Source organism: Eptatretus burgeri, chromosome 16, assembly GCF_056783735.1.
Source record: "Eptatretus burgeri isolate ZD-2024b chromosome 16, Ebu_testis_v1, whole genome shotgun sequence".
Lineage (NCBI taxonomy): Eukaryota > Metazoa > Chordata > Myxini > Myxiniformes > Myxinidae > Eptatretus > Eptatretus burgeri.
Window position 1 is genome coordinate 31,025,869 of NC_140976.1, and position 25,228 is coordinate 31,051,096.

At 40.9% G+C, this 25,228-nt stretch overlaps 1 protein-coding gene across 9 annotated transcripts in view; it reads left to right on the forward strand.

The window, feature by feature from the left end:
• The window catches only part of LOC147010811 (unconventional myosin-XVIIIa-like), a 261,897-nt gene that overhangs the window by 154,243 nt on the left and 82,426 nt on the right, over nucleotides 1-25,228 (forward strand). For all 9 annotated transcript variants that reach the window (XM_085859462.1, XM_085859461.1, XM_085859460.1 and 6 more), the window contains 5 exons: nucleotides 5,805-5,870; nucleotides 10,466-10,594; nucleotides 11,015-11,158; nucleotides 12,183-12,272; nucleotides 14,465-14,584. In XM_085859462.1, coding sequence (XP_085715588.1) covers nucleotides 5,805-5,870; nucleotides 10,466-10,594; nucleotides 11,015-11,158; nucleotides 12,183-12,272; nucleotides 14,465-14,584 — 549 coding nt within the window. The remainder of the gene's footprint in view (nucleotides 1-5,804; nucleotides 5,871-10,465; nucleotides 10,595-11,014; nucleotides 11,159-12,182; nucleotides 12,273-14,464; nucleotides 14,585-25,228) is intronic.

Here is a 25,228-nt window from a genome sequence, read left to right on the forward strand (position 1 = left end):
CAATGACGCAGATCATTTAACTAGTATAGACACTGTCCGGAAAAAGTAATGGCAAACCAATTCCGTACATTCCAAGAAAACAATCATGAACAGAAATCTAAGAGATAAAGCTATGGTGTCAGATGATGAGCCCCTCCAGGTTTGAAAGCACCCAAATGTCTACTGGGGAAGAGCAAAGCGTTTTGATGAGTAGGACTGGCCGTTCTGACGGGATTCAATCAAACCTCCAAGGAAATCCAGTCACTGAGGTCGCCAGAACTGAAAGTCAAACTATGAGATTCTCAAACCTTCACAAAATTGGAACATGGAATGTAAGTTCAATGAATCATGGAAAGTTAGATGCAACTAGAGGGGGAGCACTCGGTAGAGTGCAAAACCTCTGCCGCCAATACTGCTAGGTCACTCAAGTGAACCTGATGTCCTATTCATTCAATTTGACGTCAACAGTACTCACAGAGTTATAGTTTGCAACTTTCCCTTTTACTTTTAACTTTTACATACTCAATTCATTCGTCAGAACTAGATTCCTTGAGACAGAAATTGATTTTACGCGGGTATATCCACCTGAAGTTCCAAAGTCAACCGCAATTATAATTTTGGCATGTTTTTTTGTTGGAAATCACTTATAACATGTAGAAATGCAATAAAAAAAAAAAATCGAAATTTTGTTGAAAAAAAAGTTGCAAAATTTTGTTTTTTTTTCTCTAACAATTTTTTTTTTGGGGGGGGGGATGGAAATCACTTAAAACATGTAGAAATGCAAAAACAAAAATTCAAATATTTTTTCAAAATGGCCGCCAGAGCGGACATATTGGACTTTGGACCAAGTCCAATATCTAATGGCATGATCCTTGGACCATACCTAATCCCCCCACCAAGTTTCGTCGAAATCCGTCGAGGAGTTTTTCCGTAATACTGTTCACAAACAAACAAACAGGGGTGAAAACAGTAACCTCTGTCCATCTTCGATGGTGGAGGTTAATAAAGAGTGAGATGGAGAGGACAAGAACTGAAAATTTGGGGTAAGTGAACTTAGATGAACTAGTTTGGGCAGTTTCAATTTGACAATTACAAACTGTTCTTTTCTGGTTAGGAAACGTGTAAAGGAAATGGAGTGGCTGTGAGTTGCAATTAGGAGATGGCAAGGTCAGCACTGGGGATACAACCCAGTTAATGATAGGTTAGTGTCAGTGAGGTTAAAAGGACATCCAGTGAACACCACCATCATATATATATATATATATATATATATATATATATATATATATATATATATATATATATATATATATATATATATATATATATATATATATATATATATATATATATATATATCTTCCAACTTCTGCAACAGATGAAGAAAATGTGTAGTAGTTTTCTGGAAACTTGCAGTAACTGGTAGAACAGGTGTCTAAATAAGATGTATTAATTATAATGGGAGACTGGAATGCAGATTATGGAGAAGCAGGAGCACCAGGGATTGCAGGAAAGCATGGACTTGGTATCCAAAATGAGCCAGAGGAGCGAATGCTGGAGGTTTTTTGTGGAGAATGAGTTCATAGTTGCAAGCACGTGGTTCAAACAACTCAGGTGTAGACTGTACCCATAGACTTCACCTTGTGGGCAACATAGGAATCAGAATGATGACATTCTAATCAATAGAAAATGAAATGCTGTGTAGTCTGCCAACACACTGTCAGGTGCAGACTGTGGAACAGATCATTAACTCATCGTGGCAAAGCGACGAGTCAAACTGAGAACGGTGAAAAAAACAAAAACAAAACACCTCAACAAAATATGACCTTGAAAACATCTATCGTATACAATATGCAATAAAGATTTTAAAAAAATTTAAAACGTTTTGCAGAGCTTGGGGTTGACATAGTGGCAGACAAATTATGCCAAGAGGTTGAAGATATTGTAAAAGAAGAACCCTAAAACACCATCCCAAAAGCAAGCAGAAAGAAGAAGGCCAAATGGCTGTCAGAAGAGGCAAGAAATATTACAGACAGAAGAAAAGAGTTGAAAACCAAAGGTGCATCAAGAGAAGACATGAGGCGGCTCAATGCGATCTTTCAACGATAACTGAGGAATGGCAAAGGAATATTTCAGAGTTATACATAAAGATAGAAAGTGACAACAGAGTGGGAAGAACAAGATATGAAAAAGATCAAAGAGATCACAGGAGGGTTTAGGTCTTGGATTGGGGTCCTTAAGAGTAGAACAGGAAAAGATCTGACAGAAGAAATACAGATGAAAGAAATATGGTAAGACTTCGGGAAACTGTATACAACTGAGATAGCAATATGATGGGAACCTTCGAAGAAAGAATATGAGCAGGAACCGATAGTGATAGATACGAAGAGCCTTCAAGGTACGGAGAGCCTTGAAGAGCTGGCGAATGGAAAAGCACGAGGTACCGATGAAATAACGTAGTTGGGGATGAGGCAATCAAAATTTCAACAGGTATCTGCACGCAGATCTGAAGCAGGATTGTATGACCTAAAAGGTGGAATCACTCAGTCTACATAACATTGGCAAAGAAAGGGGATGCCAGAGAACATTAAAATAACTGAACCATTGCCTTGATTTTGCAATATATATATATATATATATATATATATATATATATATATATATATATATATATATATATATATATATATATATATATATATATATATATATATATATATATAATAGACAACGGAGATTATATATATAAATATAAAACAGCACAAACTTTCTGTTTGTAATTGCTCCCAGCACATAAATTTCTGGATGGATATACATGTAGTAAAACCTTTGATTGTGTTGATCATTAATTAATGTGGATAAAGCTGTGAGAAATGGGGACGTCGGAGCACCTGATATGTCTGAGAAGAAACCTGTACACTAAACAAGAAGCTACAGTAAGAACAGACTATGGAGAGATGGAATGGTTTGGAATTGTAAAAGGAGTTAGACAGGGGTGCATTTTCTCCCCTTACTTGTTACCTCTGCCACCGAAGGTGAAGGAGGTTATGTTTTCACCCCTCTCTGTCTCAAAAAGTTGTGGACGGATTGGGATGAAACTTGGTGAGCGGGTTGTGAGTTTGGGTGTGTGACAAGGAAGAATTGATTAGATTTTGGTGAAGATCAGGATCTGGGTAAGAGAATTTTTAAAGTGATTCTTCATCACTGAGTGATGGGGACAAAAATGACATATAGCACGATATTTCAAAAAGTTGTGGACAGATCCGGATGAAACTTGGTGGACATATTGGGATTTTTGACCACGACAAATTGGTTCGATTTTTGTTAAGATCCAAATCCGGTTCTGCACCATTGAGAGATAGGGCCAAAAACGATATATATCATGATATTTCAAAAATGTATTGGACCCGATATGTTCTCGTGGATGAGGCATTGTGTGGTGAAGGTATGCGCTCTCCCGAGTGCCCTTACTTATTCAATCCGTACTGTATAGTGAGTCCATCTTGAGGAAATCAAACTCTGATGACATAAAGGATGGCCTCAGGATGGAGAACGATTTATCAACAATTTAAGGTAGGCTGATGATGTCACTGTGTTAGCAGAAAGTAAAGAGGACTTGAAACTGCTGCAGAAAAAGCTTGTCTTTATTTAAATCTAAAAACAAGACTCAAATGGAGTCATTTGAGAAGATCAACATGTTCAGATTGGGAGACGATCTCGTAGACATCGTGGAAAGTTTCATCTTCCTGGGTTCTAAGATGGAAGTGAGCAGAGAATGTAGAAGAGAAATTACAAGATGGTTTCCGTTAGGGGGAATATCAATGTCAGGATTGACAATGATCTGGAAAGACAAGGATGTGATGATACAAACAAAGAGGAGGCTGATTAATTAACTGGTATCTCCAATTGCAATGTACGGATGTGAGTCTTTGACAGTGAAAAAGAAAGAAAGAAAGGAAGGTTGACAGTTTTTAAATGTGGTGTTGGAAGCGAATGTTAAAAATTCCATGCACTGCAGCAAGAACAAACTAGTGCTTGAAGAAATGAGACCACCATGTGCATTAGAAGTGCTGATGATAAAACAGACAATGTCTTACCTTGGACAGATCATGGGTCCAGAAAATGAAAGTGGTGAAGTCAAGAATGCAGGGTCTCGTTGAGTGAAGTCGAGGAGGCAGACCTTGTACGTGCTGGATGGATGGGGTAATCGCTACAACCAAGCTTTCTCTGCCAGAGCTTTGGGAAGGAGTGCAGGATAGGGATGTTTGGAGAAATCTGAGAAGTCGGCCACGACTTGATGGAACCGGATAACATCAAGAGTGATTTTTATACAAAGATCTAGGTTCATGGAGGAAATAAAAGAATGCAGGTTCACAAACTACCATAAGGTATGGGGATGAACATATACAAGTAGGAAAGGAGTAATAACACAAAAACGAGTAACTATGTCTTGGAGAGGAACAGAATGGGAAAGTGTCTGCATCTGTAGAAGAGATGGTTGATGTGCACAAGTTGTGTTGGGTCCAGCAATTGAAAGACTAAAGTGTGGAGGATAAGGCAACAGACGCTGGTAGAATAAGTGGACAAATGAAGGCAGGAACTCTTGGATTCATTCCGATGGACATGGAAATGGATTGTACTTTGCTCATCTCAGTTGTGCTGGACCTTGTAAGGAGATTTCCACTTGTCGTGATAAAGTTAAACGTCAGAGATTCGATTTGATTTATCTGCCGACTATGATATGCTGATTACATTTGGAGCTCCCCCTCATGTAGGGAGAATTTTACATTTTCCAATAAAGAGATATTTATTATTTTAATTATCCATTTTTATTTTTTATTGGTCTTTGTGTAAGCGTAGTGTAATTATTTATGATTCAATCTTGACAAGATTGTGTGACGTTTGGTGGTGGTATAAGGAGGATGAGGGGCATTGGGTTGGGTGGTGAGTGGAGGTGTCCGGGGGGGGGGGGGGATTGGTGTTGTAAATTGGATTATATTTTCCTATATACAGTACAAGATAGATATAACCCAATTCAAGAAAAAAATCCAAACGAGGAAGAAAATGGGACGTTTGAAGTCATTAAAATCCTAAACTGTGCGGATGTGCTTGGGATCCATATAAGAGCATTGAAGTTGACAGCCAGGCCATGGGTTACAATATTGCTGATAATGCTGCATCAATTGATGTTGTTATCACAAAGACTGGACCTTTGAGGTTTTTTTTTTTTCAAGAAAAATAAACGGTGCCAAATGTGAAGTGCACTCGATAGAACAGTGCCAGAGGTAATGAAAGAACGAAGAAGAAGAAAAAAAAAAGTTGGAAGCCTTTAAGGAAGACATGAGGGTAGGACAAGGTGCAATTAATTTTCTTCTTGCCTTGGGTCACGCATGTCATCCCGTGGCATGCGACTCGGCCAAATTAAAATAAATATCCCTGAGAGCTGAATTCTTCAACACATTGTGATTGCAGAGTGGCATCAGGTCACCGTGTCTTCCTCCTCCTATCATCTTTCAGATCATTTAATTTCGAGCTCTGTGTGTTTCCTTTCATCCTAATCTCCAATGATTGGATGCTGTCCGGTGCTGTTTGTAACTGCTCCCAGCACGAACTTGCTGGACGTAGTTCGTGAAAGCCATAATTGCCGCGCGTGTGCCATCCGTGAAACGCGCCGAGCTGTGTTCATCATTCCGCAGTGTTATTTACATGGAGATTTTAACGAGGCAGAATCTCTGGTTTGGATGTTAAAGCTTTGAGCGTTGGATGACGTGTTCGAGCAGAGTAACAGCAGTTCGTCTTACATGTGTTAGCGTGTTTTCTTTCAGGCCACGGAGGATATTCTTGAAGCTTTGGACTTGGACAAAAGCCGCTTCGCTATTGGTACAAGTCAGGTAAGGGAGTAGTCTCTGACAGCTTATTGCAAAACACTTCTCTCATATCATCTGTGTTGTGTTGTGCTATAATATTAGGGACTCCGAACTGGTGCACCAGAGGTTGGAGGTTTAAATTCGGTTGAAGGCGAGAGTGCTATGGATTTGGAGTCAAGCTTCTGTAAACTTTGGTATTTTCAAGAGAATTATCACATCCGACACTGTCTGATTGTCTGTCAAAAAATAAAACGTAGTCAGCTCATTTATGACGTTCCTGGATGGGGTATTTTGTCAGCGGTGATCGGCCTGGTCCGCATGTGAAGCCAGTCTTCACTGTGATTTATTGTTTATGACCAAAGGTGAGATGGGATAAGCACTCAAATGCTACCTCTGAAAAGGCAGTTGCACTGAATAGAAAACAAAAAATTAATTATTTAACTCAAAATATCGTTGAAAATCTCCCATTAAAGGAAGGAAGTATTGGACCTTCCATTGTAATTCCTTTAAATGATCTCGACGCACATATTACACTTTACACATTTTGTTTCATCAACATTTAAATTGGTCTCTTGGTTTGAATTTTCGATTTGTGTCTCGATGCCGTAATACCTTATCTATTGGGCAACATACTCATTGGTTTGTGACGTCATCTCTGGGTTCGAATAAAATGACTGAGCTCTTGGTTCAATAAAAAAAAAAATCTGCTGCTCTATTGGTGAACTGCAGGGGTCCTCTTCACTCAGTCATTCAGAGGACATGTTTGGCTGGCTGTCTAGTCTTCTTTTCACTTGCGAACATGAAATTAAAGGATTCATTCTGGAGTCGTGTGTGTGTGTGTGTGTGTGTGTGTGTGTGTGTGTGTGTGTGTGTGTGTGTGTGTGTGTGTGTGTGTGTGTGTGTGTGTGTGTGTGTTTGTGTGTCCCCTGTCCCCTCTTATCCCCTCGCTTGTTTTCAATAAAATGCAGTAAATCACAACTATGTGATTTACTTGCGGACAATCTTCTCCGAAGATCCATCTCGAGGGGTGGGAAGGGGGAGAGAATGGGGGTATCCATCAATCCTAAATTTTCAGATGACTCGTTCTTCCTCTTCTTATTGATCTTCGCATTACCAAAAACCATATCGCCCAGTCGATGCCAACAATCTGGCATTAACTGTGGAGCCTTATTCAAAATTTACTTGCCTCTCCCAATTGTGCAAGGCGTATGCCCTCCAAGGCACAGTGGAGTTGTGGGTGCATGATTGGGCAACATTCTTATGCATTGCATTCTTTATAACACACGTCCTTTTATCTTGGCAGGGCCATAGCACTTCCCTTTAACTCTTGACAAATAGGCAGTTGCAATCAGGTCCCATAGAGTAGTGGTGAACATCCTTTCATACATGGCATCTGCAGTGCTCTCCAAAGTTTCACATGAAGTGTTCCTTTTAGCACCCCTCTTTGTTGTACTGCTCATCTTCCAGCCAGCCCGACAGTTCCTTTCCTGTGCCACCCACTGGTGCAGGGGTCTTCTTGCCTCCATGGCTTTTCCTGGCCACCATGGGTCTTTCCTTGCCCTATGGTTGGCCTCCTGTGACTTTCCCTAAGGGTATCCATTTCCATTCACTCCGGTTGACTCGGGACGAGCTTTCATGATGATGGGGTGCCACAGTCAGCTGCTCACTATGCATCTCCGTTGAGCCTGCGGACACACACAACACTTATCTACCCACATCCTTGCAACATAATTCTTTCCTGACTGCTGTCCAATTCTGCTTATAGCTGCCATACGAAGTAAGCCGTTCTTTTCTAGCCATGGCCTGCATTCCCCACGAACAAAGAAGGAACACCACAAGAGGGTAATTGACTTTCCATTCCCATACATTTAATGAATGCCCATCCTACACCACGTGGGTCCATCTGTCCATATCCTGGCCATTTCGGCACCCATGGGGTGTGTCCATAAATAATAAGTATTTTACTCCTCTTCTGGGATTCTGCAGCACATCTCGCCGCCATGACCTACACGCATGTGCCAACAGTTTGTCATGGTCCCTTTACAAGCGTGTCGGACTTTCCTTGTGCTGTTAGTTAAAAAACTCTCCACCTGGCCTCGCCTTTCAAACAGGACGTTTTACGCAACACAACCTCACCCTGACTATCTTAAAGGTTCACACTCACTACCTCCTCAATGCACAAATTACATACAACTTACCTCTTCGGCATTTAGCTAATACAGGAAGGAATCTAGGCTACACGATTAAAGGATCCATGCTACACTTACCACAATATAGCTATGCCCCCCCTCCCCATTCCATGAGTGTGTGTGTGTGTGTGTGTCGGGTGTGTGTGTGTGTGGTGTGTTTTTGCACACACACCACACACACACACAAACACACTGGTAGTCTTGAGATAGGCACACTCCCCATTTGAGCTGTCTGACCTGGGTTCAAATCCTGAACGAGCTAAAAACTGTCATCCCGGTGTTTCGCAGGCAGGGTGATTCATCAATGTGTGTGCCGACCCTCAGTGGGACGATAAACTGACGTCCTGTCTACTGACATTAGTTGGTGGACGTTAAAGAAGCCATGGTGTCCTTTGCAAATGGTAGACCAGCTATCCCCGGCACCCTGAACAAATTACAAATTCCTGCCCTAACTCTTGCTGGGAAGGCAATGGCAAACCACCCTGTATAACCCTTACCAAGAACCTCCTTCGCAGTGCTGAAGCTGCCTTTGTGCAGAACACGAGTATACGACGAATACGATACGAATATAAAATTCAACAACGAATTAGAAATTACCAGTCACAACCTTTCTTAGGTGAACCATATCTCCAAACTGACATCTGAGGCTGGCTGATGCAACAGCACGTATAATTCTGCAGAGCCAAGTGCATTCTGAGACTGTGAGAGCTCAATGCATCAGGCCTTCATCGAAAGTATCATGGATTATGGATACTCACACTGGTGCTGATGAAGCTGTTTCCCCTCTTGCTTCCCTTTGATGCGACTGAGTCCAAAGACCTCTGTGTTTTTGCTGTCTCTCTGCAGTAGGCTGATTCCCAGTCTGCTTCTTGCCCACCTCAGACAAGTTGGTGGACTCAGTTATCTGTCAATTCACTCTGGTCTTGCTGCTTCTGCCCTCTTGTCCCTCTAGTCTCTCTTTGTGGAACCGACTCACTTTATCTGTTTGCTTGTGCTCCTCCATCCAGGCCATTTAAAAGTGCTGTCCATCACCACCTCGTGTTTTCTTCCATGCATCCTCCTGCTCTTGCTCACCTATTCTCCCATTTCCCTCCCCCAACACCCTCTGCCACTCATCCGCTCATGCATTGTCTTTGTCCCACTGTTCCTTTGATCCTCTGCCAGTATGTTTACCTGGTGCTCTCTGTCCTTTAGCTCCTTTGCGCTCCTAGCTTTCAGTATACATAAAAATATGTTTTATTTGCTACTTCATGGTACCTTTTATCATATCAGGACACAAAATGAAAGGTTAAATGATCATGTTAGGTGCACGACCTTTGCAGACCAACCCTTCATTCTATGTTCACGTACACAGAATTCTTGGAATCAACATTTCTTTCTGTTTGGAGAAATGAATTGATTGTACACCCTCACACACCGAGCCCCTTTTGGCTCGAGCTCCTCGTAATATCAACCTGTCCGTGCATGCCAATGTGGGTGTGCAGGTTTACGCACATGCTGGCAGAAGAATAATAAAAGAGCCGCAGAGGCTTCACCGATGATAAGTAAATGAGCAATCGTTGTCAAAAGGCTTTATCCAAGCAACATGGTATTATCAATATCATTGTGGATTGTTATTATTACACTCTGTGTACAATTGTAGCGCTCCCTAAAATTAAACCCGTTTCGTCACAGGAATACTCGCCATTTCGGCACCAAGGATGAAATAAGCACAAAAATCCTCTATTGCATCATGATCGCTATTGATTTCCTCAAAAGTGCTTCTTGCTGGAGTCTTGCCCATGTTTTTAAGATGCTCATTCTGATGACGGTGAGGTTAAGTGTGGAACGTGGCCGGAGTGTCTGGCCTTGCAGGGGGAGGGTGAGATATTTCCGTGGACGTGACCCTTTTTGAGAATGGAGTTTTTAAAAGCCCATCTGTCATTGCCATACGGTAATGGAGACAATGTTGTAAAAGCTGTATTCCTTGGCTTTATCAGTTGAGACAAAAAGGAAGAGTGCACTTCAGATCTCACTGCCGTTACTCAGGTTGCAAACAATAGCTGCCTTTGACCTCAGTGTTGTCATGTTTCACCAATCCAACGAAGACCGGGAATGAGACCGAGCCTTATCCTTAAATGGAATGGGCACGCCTTTGGTGTGCAGATTAGTCGTGGTTTTCCTGTTGACAGTTGTCAAGGTTCAAGGTAATGAATGCTCAGCATGGATTTGCTTCAACAACATCCAGGCTGTGTAAAAGGGTGTTGAACAAACTCGGTTCTGTAAAGAAAGGAAGGTAAGTGCATGACCAGCACAGAAATTTATTGAAATACGTTATCGCACCTGGTGGAATATGTTATTCTTGAAATGTCGGAAACAAGATGGCTGCCTTGAAGGTTTGTCATGTGACATCCTGCTCATTTAATTCTTTCTTGTTTATGCTTCTCACAGATCATGTTCAAGGCTGGAATACTTTCGAAGCTGAAAGCCCAGAGAGAGAAAGAAATCTGCAAAGTATTGGTTAACTTTCAGGCCATTTGCAGGGGCTACCTGGCAAGGCAGAGGCATCGGAAGCGAACGGTACGGACTCAAGTGAAAGGCCTGCGTTGAGGCTGTTTTACCCTCAACAACCCAAGGGTCTCACACACCATCTTTTCGATGTGTAAATGTGTTTTTGTAGAAAAAAAAATTGAATATGTTGTTAAATGTAATTCAAGCTGGACCTACTTTTAATTGAAACTGAGCTCTGAAATCAAAGACTTTGCTGTAAAAAATAAAGGAATGACCTTTTGCAATGCATCACATTCCTTCTGTGTAATTAATGCACCTTATACACTTGTGTGACCTTTCCTGGAAGGCTGAAGATAATGAGACGTGGGATTAAACAAACTCAGAGGCAAACACATATGTGCGACACTCTGATGTGACTGTTTCAAATGTCTCTTTTTTTTTTTCTTTCTTTCTCTCAAGTGAACTGTTTGTGCAAATTCCTGTGGACAGGTCCAGGAGATGGCCATTAGGTGCCTCCAGAAAAACTTCAAATTGATGGAAAACGTACGGAGCTGGCACTGGTGGAGAATTCTGACCTACGTGCGACCACTTATCACTTCGACGATACCCGAACAGCAACAATGCTCACGGGAGGTGTGTTTTCATTGCCAGATGTTTGAGTGCTCGTGTCACCACCAAGATAGTCTTATGGCCATATTTTTTGTCCCTTGTTTTTGCTTGTACACAGCATTGAGAAAAAACAAAATAGAAGGATTAAGAAATTAAAGACAATGTGGTTCCAATGCAGCCTTTTGCTTCCACCGCTAACACAAAAAAAATGAATAACAAAACAAGGTAGCAAAAGAAAGAATCATTCTAATGAAGATGTATTTATCTTGAATGGTAATAAAGAATAAAAAGGTCATGAGGAAATTATCAGAGGAAAACAGGAATTCTCAGCAGAAAGGACATTGTGTGTATGCATGGTGGGTATGACAGCGCAAAAGTTCACAGACTTGGGAATTATTGTCCATGAACACATAAGCCGGCCAGCAAAGTGAATAACACCCAGGGTGCCAAGAGGAAATGATCTTCGCAGGCACAAGGAAGCCGCTCCGAATAACCTCCCACCACGGGACCATGTTACCGCCCAGGGAATCTCCCTATGGAAGTATGCTTGAAACACCGCTATCTACTAATAAAAGGCCCGGGAGGGTATGAACACAACTGATAGTTGCACATGGCAGAACAATGGATGAAATCAACAGGACGTTCATTGGGGTATGCTCATTGCCATGGGAAGCAAGGACAAGCTGACGCTTTGGCTGTCAACGCTTCACCCTCTTTTGCTCCAATGGAGGATTAACACCCGGAATCTCAGCTTCTCCTTGCTTCCCACGATGGTTAGCTTCCAAGTGGCTTGTTGGTGAGTGTGCCAGGAAAACCTTTAGAAAAACCCAAACGAGCTGGAGAACATTTCCTTGGCTTATGGAAAGACACTCGATGTTATGCAATACGATTGTTTGAATATTTTAAGGTGGAGGAGTAGATTAGTTGAATTATATTATTCAAGCTTGCCATTTGTATGTGATGCAATGATGCAATCTCTACAGGTCTTCACTCACCATGCTGTCATCCTCTATGAGCCTTCGGTTTAGCTTTCCATTTTTCCCTGTAGGAAGAGCTGGTTCAAATGCGGAATCGGTTTGAGAAGTCGGAGAGAGAACGACAAGAACTACGACGGAGCAACGAGCAGCTGGAGGGGAAGGTGAGTGTGTTGGGGGTTCTTACAGCTCTTCCGTTTCTTCGTAGACCTTGTTAATGTGACCATGTCAGATGTTCTCTGTTAAAACATTATCAAGACTTATCATACAAGTCATTTGAAGCCTTATGTTGAGTGCAGGATTCATGCTTGACTCAAAAATTGGTTTACAATTTGATTTGCCATGTCAGTAAAGAGGTATCCATCTTATGGGCGACGTCGTGTAATTAAACTCGGTTGAACAGATGGAGTACAGAATGGCCTTTGTGGTAGAACTCCATCGTTAGCAGCAGTCTGGAGGCTTATGGGACTCATAAGCATAATTCGATTTTGCTTGAGCAATCCGTACATAGCTTTTTTGGAAGACCAGTGTCAAAAAAAAACCCCCACCAAGCGTCACTGCCTTCAATTTCCGTCTTGTCTCCATCGATTTGCCATTTTTGTGAACTTAACGTGCATGCTATCAGCATCATGCATTCATTCATCAGCTTTGAAGATGACTCTGTTTACCATATTGTGATACTCCTCGTGATGTGAGCTCAAGTCCGTATATGTCTCAGCAGTAATTCGGTCCTTCCATTGTTATACGATGTCGTGTGAAAATCTTGGAACCAATTCGTTAACTTCCGACAATTATGACATATGTAATAAGTGTCCATCTGTGAGCAGTGTTTATGCCTTTGTTTTTGGTTTTGCTTTGTTCAGTGGTGATTTAACTAAAAACTCCTGGTCTGATATTTATCGGGTGGTGCATCTTGGAGTATGCCATTGGAATGGGGATGTGAACTCAGATGTCACCTTGCATTCAAATTGCGGCCGTTCGAAATCCCCCATTGTCTTTTTGGAAATACTTGCAGGCCGTTGTGTTCTGGTACCTTTGTCAAACTTACTGGTTTAATTTCGTGGTTTCACGAACACCACCCTCATAAGAGGGGGAGCATTGAAATGAGAATAGGGGATGGACATGATTAGCCAAATGAACTATATCTTGTCTTGATCATCTTGTGTTACTTTATGATCGGTGAGCTTGAGGACCTTCGAATTTCTCTGAATATCTCACATTATATATGGTTATTATTATTATTATTATCATTATTATTAAATGGCTTATCAAAGTCATGCCATTTTCAAAATCTGCAGCGGAATGGTTGCCATCTTGTTTGAATTGCATGAAAATGACGAACATACTGCTGGATTTTACATCAATTTAGAGGCATTGGCGGCTTCAAGACCTGCTGAATAATCCAGGACACATTGACGATATCTTGGAAACGTATCGCCGGCTTCAAATCCGGCACTCGCATGAACGGCGTCACACATGCATGCATTCATAATAACTCCAACCGAGAATATCTGCAAGTCCTCATTAACTTCCTCACATTATTACCTTGTTACCCTCGACGAAGGAGAGGGTATTGCATTTGGTTCCGTTTGTTTGTGTGTTTGTTTCTTTGTTTGCTTGTTTGTCCGCACAAAACTTTCGTGTTCTTCTCCGCAACCGCTTGCCAGATTGAGACGAAATTTTCACCATTGGTGTGAATACTCGTGTAGAATGTTTTAATGACAATTAGGACGCCATAGGTCACATGATGTAGCAGCCATGTTGGAAAAACGGAGAAAAAATTGGACCTGTATGTCTGAAACCGCACCAAGGAAAAAATTGAAGCTTGGCACATAGCAAGGACTTCTCATGCGAAATGAGTTTGATTTTTTTTTTGTCATAGATGCCTTCGTTATGACGTCATAATTGCATATGTAGAACGCTACTACTGATCAGTATGAAAATTTGAGGGTCATCTGGGGATAAAATGGTGCACATTTTTTTGATGACGTCATCGGTCACGTGATTTGGCAACCATATTGTTTTCTTATTTTTTTAAACCATCAAAAATTTTCTTCTCGGAAATGGCTGAACCGATGATCACTGCCAACAGTTATAAAGTGGCAGTTCTAATTATGTCTCTTATTAATTACGTAACACACCAGTACACAAACACCACACAAAATACACCACACAAAACTACACAAACACCACAAAATACACCACACAAAACAAGTCCTGGTAAGGGTCTACAATCTCTAAATGCTCTCTTTTTCTTGTTTTTTTCTTCTTTTTCTTCTTCTTTGGGGGGGGGGGGGGTAGGAATGCTTTTTTACAGTGGTGGAATGAACTGCAAACTTTCTTCAACTTTTTCCAGGTGTCTGAGCTGCAGTCAGAGCTTGGGGACGAACGTAGTGGTGCCGATACGATCACACACCTCCTCTCTACCGAGGTCAGTGAGAGGATGCGATTGGAGAAGGAACTGAAGGAGCTACATGTGAGTGGAGCATTTCTAGTCCCCTTAAAATTCTGAGCTTTTACTCATTTGCTCTTCTCTTCCTGTCTATTTTGTTACTTTGTTCTTTTGTTCTTTTGTTCCTTTGTTTATTTCTACATCTCTAAAAATGAAATGAAATCCTCAAATGATGGTGCAGCTTGTACATCTCTGAACTCATAGACATCCATCTCTCATCCTGTAATCATTTTTTTTAATGGAAATTCAGGATTCTCAGAAGTTTTAACTGGAATTTAGATTACATAGCGTTTCACCAGTTGTTGTGCATTTTGACGTTTCATTAATCAAACATCATTATACTTTAAACCTGACGGTTGAAATTGGATTACACGTTATTCACCCCTTTACGGATACTCTCCAATGTTTTTGTGGAGCTCAAACAGATTGCATGCACTGGTTTTGACAAACAGCCATATAATAACGGAAGTATGTAAAATATGTACGAGTTAGGCAATGTACGGTAAATAACTGCCTGGTTTTGAGGGAAATAATGTGATTGAATGTTGTGCCAGTAAAGCATCTTGTGTAATTTTAAGAAAATTGTTTTCACCTTTACGCTCTTCTGAAGTTAATTATTTATCCAATTTTATTGTTATCCGCCTTCTGAAGTCCATCTGATTCAGCTCTGAAAGCATGAATACTAAGCAAATGAAGAAAACATGATGACTAGCCTTTAGAATGCATATTACATTTGGATACTTCAAATCGCTGCAAAAAGTATTGTTTTACCAAGTGTGAGATGGAGAAATACACATTTGGAAGGAAGGACAATTGGAAAAGAACAGCAAGGATGAGGAGGAGGTTAAATGTGACTGTTTATTTATTACTTACATACTTAATACCCAATCATGCCGTGTGACATATGGAGCTTCAAACAAACTCTCGCCACTTTCTTCTGTCTTGGGCCATAACATTCGATTTCTCGACAGTGCATCACCAAATCTCTAATAACCAACAATCCAACCTTTCTCTTCCCACCAGGTGCTTTTTTGTTGTTGCAATTTTTGGTATGTTTTCATCTTCCATGAGTAACACATATATGATCCGTTTCCACTCCTAATTTTGATCTCTTCTTGTTATGTTGACAAGTCGTGGAATAATCAACAATGCAACTTTCTTGTTGACATCATCAACAGGCCAGTAGACAGCAATAATGATGTCACGTCCAGTTATCACCCTAATCCAGAAGGTAACCGGGAATGGAATCTCACACTTCTGTGATGTTTGTCCTCCATGTTAGCCTTTTCACCTTCTTTGTGGGCATGTGTGGCCAGAAGATTGTCAGGATTTTATTATGGCTGCTGTAGATGAAAGACTCCAGTTTGTGCACTATTATTTTGGTGTTTCTTCAGGATTTGCATCCATATAGTAGAAATGACTTCATGTTGCTGTTTAAGATCCTCGGCATGGTTTTGGTGTTGTACTTCTTCCTTTCTTTTCTCCAATGGCAAACCCTCCCATCTAGTTCCTGAACAAACCTCTTCAATAAGTTCAGTCACTCAAACTTTTCACCATCACAATCAGCCATTCTTGTAGTTCTACATTTCCCTGAGTGTCATGAACATACCCTTCACTTTTTGTATCCATTGTATCACATCTGCATGTCTCCCCCTCCCATTGTAGTCATCATGTATTGAGCTGCTCTCCTAATCAAATTATAACCAAATTTTCTTCATGTCTAACACTGTGAGTTAGCTGTTTCCGTGAGATACCATCAGGAGTTCTTAGGATGTGAACTAAAATGAACAAGTAAAAAAGGCATAAAATGTCATCACCCCCGTTGTTTTAGTAATTTTGCTATTCGGAGGTAAAGGGCTACTCCATATTTATGTTCAACTAAAATGGCCCTCAGTCTACCCGTCGGCTATCTTTGATCAGATCGCAACATATAGTGAGGTGCACGTGTATGCCATCATGTGCTGTGCTTTTGCCAAGTTTGAACAAAATCGGACCACGCATGTCTGAGAAATGGTTGGGGACACATTTACGTAACAAAATGGCCACCAATCGTCCATCTTGGGTCCGATCTCGAAAAGAAATGAGCTGCATATGTAAGCCATCATTCTTTATCTGGTTGCCAATTTTGAACAACATCAGTAAATGCATGTCTGAGAAACGGTTGAGGACGTGTTCAACATCAGCATTTTTACAATTAAAATGGCCGCCAGTCGTCCATCTTGGATCTGACCTCCAAATAGAATGAAGTACATATGTGAAAAATCAATGAGTTAATTGTGAAAAGTTAATGATTCACAAGCCTTCTGAAAAGTTAATCGCCCCATTGAAAAGTTTAACCGGTGGATAAAACGTATCTTGCGCAGTCCCCAGAGAAAAGCCTGTGAAGTGGCGTGTATGTCCGATTCGACATCATCGCGTCGTGCTCCGTCGTTTTGTATGCGTAATTGTGTCTGTATAGTACTCCCTGTGTCACAATCATATCTAAAATACCTTCAACATCCGGACAAGGTAGTGGTGCTTTGAAAAGGATCAAATAAAAAGTGTCCAGTTGTTGCGGAAGTATGACATGGGTGCTTCGGTGAAATGCCGGAGTCAGGAGTAGGAGTATGGGGTGAATACATCAATGGTCAAAAAAAAACAAAAGGAGCAGATATTACTCTATGGCAGGGACTTGCATTGGTATGGATGATTTCATGGAATTATATAAAATCCAAGTCTGTGGGGTATTTATACATTTCTAATGGATGAGTAACATAGTTTCCAGTCGCATCAGTACAGGAAAGCACGCTGGTTTTTAGCACATCGGTACAGTAATCTTTATTTATTACAATAACCCTTTCTCAAGATATTCCTTTTCATGTCATTTGGTTATTCACTGCTGTTGTATTTCAAAAGAGCCGTTCGTTAGCCCTTAACAACAACACCATGTAGGCTGCTGGAAATCTGGAAATCGTGTATCTTCCCAGTCATGTGGAGGGGAAAGCTGGCCTGTGCAGGGTATGCCTGATATAACCTTGTGTGGGGTATACCCATGTGGGGTATACCTTTTCCCCAGGTGCATGGTATACCAAGGGAAAGGGGCACGTTATATGCATGAAAATATGGTAGTAGCTTTGAGTGCTCTCTTGTGAGACAGGTTCTAACTCGCACGTCATTTTAATTGAAGACTATTCCATCATCTCACCTCTTGCATGAGCTTTGACCTTTGTGCATATTAAACATATCAAAATGTGGATCGGAAGGAGTGATAACCTTGGTTGTGTGTTTGTGTTAATGGAAATACTGCCACATCTGTGTATGTACTTTGTGAATGGTGTGTGCATGAACTAATTATAAGGGAATAAAGATTATGCTGCCACCTGTCCAATGGATCCCATTTCCATTCTTCCTCTCGTTTATGATCATTTTAATAATTATTAAGACAATTTTCTGTCGTCCTGCACCAAAGACAGTCAATGAGGGAGGCAGAGCGATACGAGCAACCTACTGATGTTCGGCTCGGCGAGCCGTGCTTCGGCCCATCCCTTAAGAAGCCGAAGGTGGGGGTGCTGAGCCCAGTATTTCACTGATGGTGTACATTCTTGAAAACGCTGGTGCAGAAGAAGGGTTGATGAAGCATGATTGGTGGAAAGCTGACCTGTGTTCTCGTCCAGTGGTGCCCATCGGAGTCTTGGTGAAACTGATACCAGCCCTGTGGAAAGTGGCCTTGAGAGCTCATCGGGTGGACAATGTGATGCGCGAGTTCTCCCCAGCATGGATGTACATGAGGCAGTCCCATTTTCTCACCGAGATGGTGTTTTTCTTGATTTATTACTTGAAAAATTGAAGATTTTTTAAGTATATTGGTTAGTCGATTTTACTATTCTGTCTGTCTGTCCATTGGGTCACCAAAATAGGTGACCCTTATTGTCAGTAATTCTGTCTGTTTGTTTGGATGTTTGTTCGTTTGTCATCAGCATAATCAGTAGTAAACGTGGGCCGATTTTGACCAAACTTGGGTGGTCGGTACTTCTTATGACCTCGTGCTTTGGAAATTGTGATGGTTACTTGGGACGCTTTGGTTCCCCAGCAACAGCCGAAAAACCTTCAAAATCGGTACCGTTCACGGAAAATCAATTCCGAAAGCCATTATCGCACGTAGGCTTATGAAATTTGGCATGCATCATCTACAGGTGATGCTCCATCAAATATATTCCGTTCTTTGTGATATATGGAGTAGTTTACCCGCAGCGTCCCCTACAAATGGGGTATGCCCGAAAATTGAAGGCCCCCTAGCGACCAGGTGGGTGCATCGATCCGAATGAAACTTTGCAGGTTCATAGCACGCAATGACGACTACAACTTTGCCTCAGCACATATTGACCGATATTGCTTAGGTCAGGGATCAAAGGGCAAAATTCGATAATATGCGAGAGCTGGAGGTGCCGTCGTGCCAAATGCTACTCCTCCTAGGGTTATGGTCAGATGGTCATGAAAATTCACACTAATCATCTGGAATACACAAACGATCGAGCTCAAACGATCGAGCCGGATTTTCGATTTATATCTTTGTTCCCCCACAGCACCCCCTCGAACTTTGGGGATTTCCGATATCAAACCGCATTTTCGGTACTTTTCATTCAAATTGATACCGAGTAGTTATCAGTAGATGGAACTGGATGAGATTTGGTATGCATAATCTTAATGTGATTCCCTATCCGCTATATGACATGCATTTTTTTCTATATCTTATAGTTTCCAAATGGTAACCCTCTCAACTTGGGTGTCCGAGGGCCATTGAGCATTCCCGCTGAAAATTCAAAGTACACTAGCTCCAAGACAGTTGAACCAAATCAAATGAATCTTTACATGCTTATAGACCGAAATGAGTACTACAACTTTGCTCATTTGCATAATAACCTCTCTCGAGTAGGTCAGGGGTCAAAGGTCAATAAGTGCATTTTTCGGGCGAAATTACCCTTCAAATCCCCCTTGCTCCTACACGGGTTAACCGATACGAATGAAAGTTAATAGGTACAGAGTACTCAATTGGTACTACAACTTTACTTCAGGACATATTGACCTATCTCGGCGAAGTCAGGGGTCAAAGGTCAATGAGTAAATTGTTCGGGCAAAATGACCATTCAAAGCCCCCTTGCTCATACACGGGTTAACCGATTTGATTGCAATTTCGTCAGTACTTAGTACTAGATTAACTCAGATCAGGGGTCAAAGGTCATCGGATGCTCGGCGACCCAAGGCCGCCTACCGGCTTGTCTGTTTGTTTGTTTGTTTGTTTGTTTGTCTGTTTATCGCCTTCAGGTCACAATTTAAAACCAATCTTCACGAAACTTCACCACTTGGTAGAGTTTGTCAAAACGAAGAAGCCTATTGCTTTTGAGGTCAAAAGGTCACCAGAGGCCAAAGGTCAACAATTTATGTGAGATTTCTAAAATCCTCAATTTTAATCCGATTGACTCGAAATTTGAAGACTATTTCTATTTGATGTCACTGAATTCAAAAAGCCAATTGTTTGAGGTCAACATAGACCAAAAGTTCAACATAGGCCCAAGGTCATCAACTGAGGTGGTATTTCTAAAATTCTCAATTTTCATCCCTTTGACTTGAAATGTGTGGACGATTTGCATATTAGGTCATTGAATTCAACCACCAATTCTTTTTGAGGTCAACATTGACGAAACAATCAACATAGGCCAAATTTCTAAAATTGCCAATTTTCATCTGATTCACTTCAAATTTAAATAGGAGTTGCACATTTGATCACTGAATGAAACCACCTATTATTTTTGAGGTCAATATCGACCAAAAGTTCAACATAGGCACAAGATCAACAACTAAGGTGGTATTTCTAAAATCCTCAATTTTCATCCGATTGACTTGAAATTTGAAGAGGATTTATATTTCAGGTCACTGAATTCAATGAGGCAATTATTTTTGAGGTCAACATAGGCCCAAGGTCAACATCCTGGGTGGTATTTCTAAAATCCTCAATTATCATCCAATTGGCTTGAAATTTGAAGAGGATTTATATTTCACGTCACTGAATTCAACCGGTGAATTATTTTTGAGGTCAACATCGACCAAAAGGGCAAGATAGGGCCATGGTCAACAACTAAGGTGGTATTTCTAAAATCCTCAATTTTCAACCGATTGACTTGAAATTTGAAGAGGATTAATATTTCAGGTCACTGAATTCAACCAGCCAATTATTTTTGAGGTCAACTTTGGCCGAATTTCTAAAATTGTCAATTTTCATCTGACTGACTTAAAATTTGAAGAAGATTTGCATATTTGGTCAATGAATTCAACCACCAATTATTTTTGAGGTCAATTTGTTTTCTGGATTTTGCAAGTATCATGCTCTGCATGACTTCTTCTTGTTTATCTGTTTGTTTGTCAATCGCCAACAGATCACAATTTTGAACCAATCTTCATGAAACGTCACCATATGGAAGAGTTTGTCATTGGCAAGAAGCCTATTGTTTTTGAGGTCAAAAGGTCAACAAAAGCCAAAGGTCAACAAAACTGTCACATTTATAAAATCCTCAATTTTCATCCGATTGACTAGAAATTGGAAAATAATTTTCATATCAGCTTAATTAATTCAACCACGAATTGTATTTTAGGTCACCATTGGCCAAAAGGTCAACATAGGCCAAAGGTCAACAACTTAGGTAAGTTTTCTAAAATCCTCAATTTTCATCCGATTGACTTGAAATTTGAAGAGGATTTATATTTCAGGTCACTGGATTCAAGCAGCCAATTAGTTTTGAGGTCAACATCGGCCAAAAGGTCAACATAGGCCGAATTTCTAAAATTGCCAATTTTCAGCTGATTGATTTGAAATTTGTAGAGGAGTTGCATATTTGGTTATTGAATTCAACCACCAATTATTGTTAATGTAAAATTTGTTTGATGGATTTTGCAAGTGTCCTACTCTGCACAGTCTTTTCTTGTTTATTTATTCCTTCTCTGTGTGATTTTGCTTTATTGCTAACAGCCCTTATGGTTGTTTGTATGATCCGTGGCTGTCATGGGACGTTAGGTTATTAGGGGTACATGTTTTATGGAGTGGGAGGAAAACTGTTGTGGGACCTTGGTGGGAGGATTTGCACGCAGACCACCGCAAAACAGTTCACCCCAAAAAACACACTGTAGTGGGTGTCAGGGTAGTGCTGAAGTGTCGTCCAACAGACAGTGGTATCCTTGGGTTAACCTAAGGCAGTCCCTTTGGGTGGGTGCCCTTAATGTCCTATCCAGAAAAGATGGGGATGGGCCAGGCATTTACCTGGGGATGGCCAGACGGAGGCCCCTGGAGTACCGATGGAAAGTGGACGCATCAACGTGCTGTGAAGCACATGCTCCCAATGTATGTATGTATGTGTGTATTTATGTATGTATGTATGTATGTATGTATTTATGTATGTATTATGCCCATCCTATGTGGAGGCTCTGATGGTTAGTCGTCCCTCTTACGTGAGTATAATAATTTTTATTTTTGTTATTACTATTATTATTATTGGTGTTAAATTATTTGAGGCAGTTTTTGAGCCAACCTTCTTGCTTTGTCATCTTGGTGGGAAAAGTTAGCCAAGGAAGCACACTTTGATTTACGCATGAATGTGAAGGCCACATGACAATTCGTGCGCTCAATTCAAATGAATCCAAACAGGCTGCTCAGTCTTGTTTGGGGTGAAAGTGATTGTGGTCTATCAAGACCTGGACACGTTTCCATACATTTAAAAGTCAGCAGTTATCATGCCTGATAGATCTTGCTGTTAGTCTGACAGTCCTTTTGCCAAATTGATAGCTTCTGCGGCTATCCAAGTGTCGACATCATTTTTCCTAACCTTGTACGCATGTTATAGAAAGGTTACGTTATAGAAAGCAATGTCGTACTTACATGATTTCCTCATTCGTAGAGGTGGAACAAACGATACTTCATTAATCAGAATATCAGATTTTACAACACAAGTATGATAACGAGAAATGAGCATTTTAAATTACACTTCTCTGACAATTCATAAACACAATAAATGAAGTAATCGTATTTATATGTTTAAATTTGGATTTCTTTTTCCTTTTTTTTCAAATGGGCATCAATCATGCAAATCAGGCCTACAATCATTTTTTTAAACAGCAAAATTGTCATTCATTGGTGTGAAAAATGTTTTCCTTCCTTGGCTCAGTCATTCTTGCAGTCACACGATCTAATTTCTTTTGCACTATCATGTTCCTTTATTGTGTGAAGACAATAGTTTCAGTGATGGTCAACATTCTTAGAAAATGCCACCAATTTTGTGAATTTCCTTTTTTTTTTGCTCCTGTAAAATATCTGAACAATAACGAGGACTTTACAAAGTACACATGTCAAAATGGTGTAATTTTGACCACTTACCTTTTCCTTTAAATTCTCCTTCCAGCAATTACCTTCACTTCCTCGCATCACCAAAACCTAGCACAAGCAACTCACCCCACTCCTCAAACAGTCAACAAAACATCAAGAACCAAATCCTGCCCTCTCCACCCCACAAAGTGCAATGCAGTAATAGTTCTACAGGGCAGTCACAAAAGTTTGAACACTTGGAAGAACAACCAGAAAACTCAGAGCAATGCTACAGCCAGTTCTATCGCAGAGCTCCAGGTGTTACACAATGGCCCATTGGCATGATGTAATAGTGTTGGTCTATGATGTAAAATGGCAGCCATATCCACTATCAAGTGGAATGGGCTAAATTGACTGTTTCTTCTATCCCTCGATGCACAATTGCTGCTCAATTTGAATCCATGCAGAAAAATTGACCAATTCAAATAAATAGTCCAAATCCAGAGAAATAGTCTGAATCCAGAGAAATAGTCAGAATACAGAGAAATAGTCTGAATCAAGAGAAATAGTTAGAATCCAGAGAAATAGTTTGAATCCAGAGAAATAGTCAGAATCCAGAGAAATAGTGTGAATCCAGAGAAATAGTGTGAATCAAGAGAAATGGTCAGAATCCAGAGAAATACACACACACACACCTATGTGTATGTGTGTGTGTGTGTGTGTGTGTGTGTGTGTGTGTGTGTGTGTGTGTGTGTGTGTGTGTGTGTGTGTGTGTGTGTGTGTGTGTGTGTGTGTATTTCTCTGGCTTCAGACTATTTCACTTCAGACTATGTGTGTATTGGTGTGTGTGTGTGTGTGTGTGTGTGTGTGTGTGTGTGTGTGTGTGTGTGTGTGTGTGTGTGTGTGTGTGTGCGCATATATATATATATATATATATATATATATATATATATATATATATATATATATATATATATATATATATATATACATACATATATATATATATATATATATATATACATACATATATACATATATATATATATATATATGTATGTATATATATATATATATATATATATATATATATATATATACGACGTACCGGCACCGTAACAATATATATATATATAACAATATATATATAACAATATATATATATATATATATATATATATATATATATATATATATATATATATATATATATATATATATATTGTTACGGTGCCGGTACGTCGGCCACAAACCGACTGCTCTGACGGAGCTGCAAGTCGAGTCGGCCCGACCGATCGCCCGGATATAGATCGCCGCCCGGATAACTCCGAGTCGACGGGTCCTTGTACAAGAACCGAAATACGCCAATGGGCAGACCACGTGGGGTAGGGTCGATTGCCAATCTTCAATATACCTAAATACCCACGTGATCCAACTACCGGGGTATTCCACCCTCGACGGAACTCGTACGGAACAAACCGCTGAGGCGAGCCTGTCCCGTGCGCGATTCCGAGCGGCTTAATCGCCGAGAACTGTCGGTCCAAATGTCCCCCTTTTACGGAAAACCAACGGCTTTCGAACTACCAACACACAAAATGCTCAGTCAATGAAAGAATCGACGCGACGAGCTGAAAACATTTAACAATCAGGGTATTTATTAATAATAATGGGGAACTAGAGAGCACGAAAGAGCAGAACTATACCGACTATACGAAATGCAATGCAAAGATTTACTGCACACAAAGCACTTAACAATTTCCTACTTATTAGACGGGCCCACTGACACACGTACACACACACACACACACACACACACACACACACACACACACACACACACACACACACACACACACACACACACACACACACACACACAAGAAATGGTGGCTGAGGCCTTTAATAACGAGCTCCAGCTCGGAGGACAGGTGAGCTGAAACCCAGGACCTATCTCGAACATCTCCACCTCGTGTGGTCTTCAAGTTGTTCGGACCCGGGCTCCAGCGAGAGCGAGCTGGATCCAATCGCCGTGAGCCGCGATCCTTCCTGAGCTCCAGCGAATCCTCCCGCGCTTCTGAACACGTGCTGGTGAGATGAGGCGCTGATCCTTCTCGTCGATGCGCCGCTTCCCCGAGGAACCACCTCCAAGATGAGGTCGATGAGTCGCACCAAGCCGGGAACCAAACGGAGAACAAAGAGCTCCACGAACCAAGAAGAAGCCACCATTCGCAGCTCGAGCCGAGCAACCGGCTCAACTCTCTTCCAAACAAAGCAGCTCGAAGCAAAAAGCTCTCCCAAGCCAAGCAGGACCCGACGGCCTGCTGAACAACTACTCAGCAGAA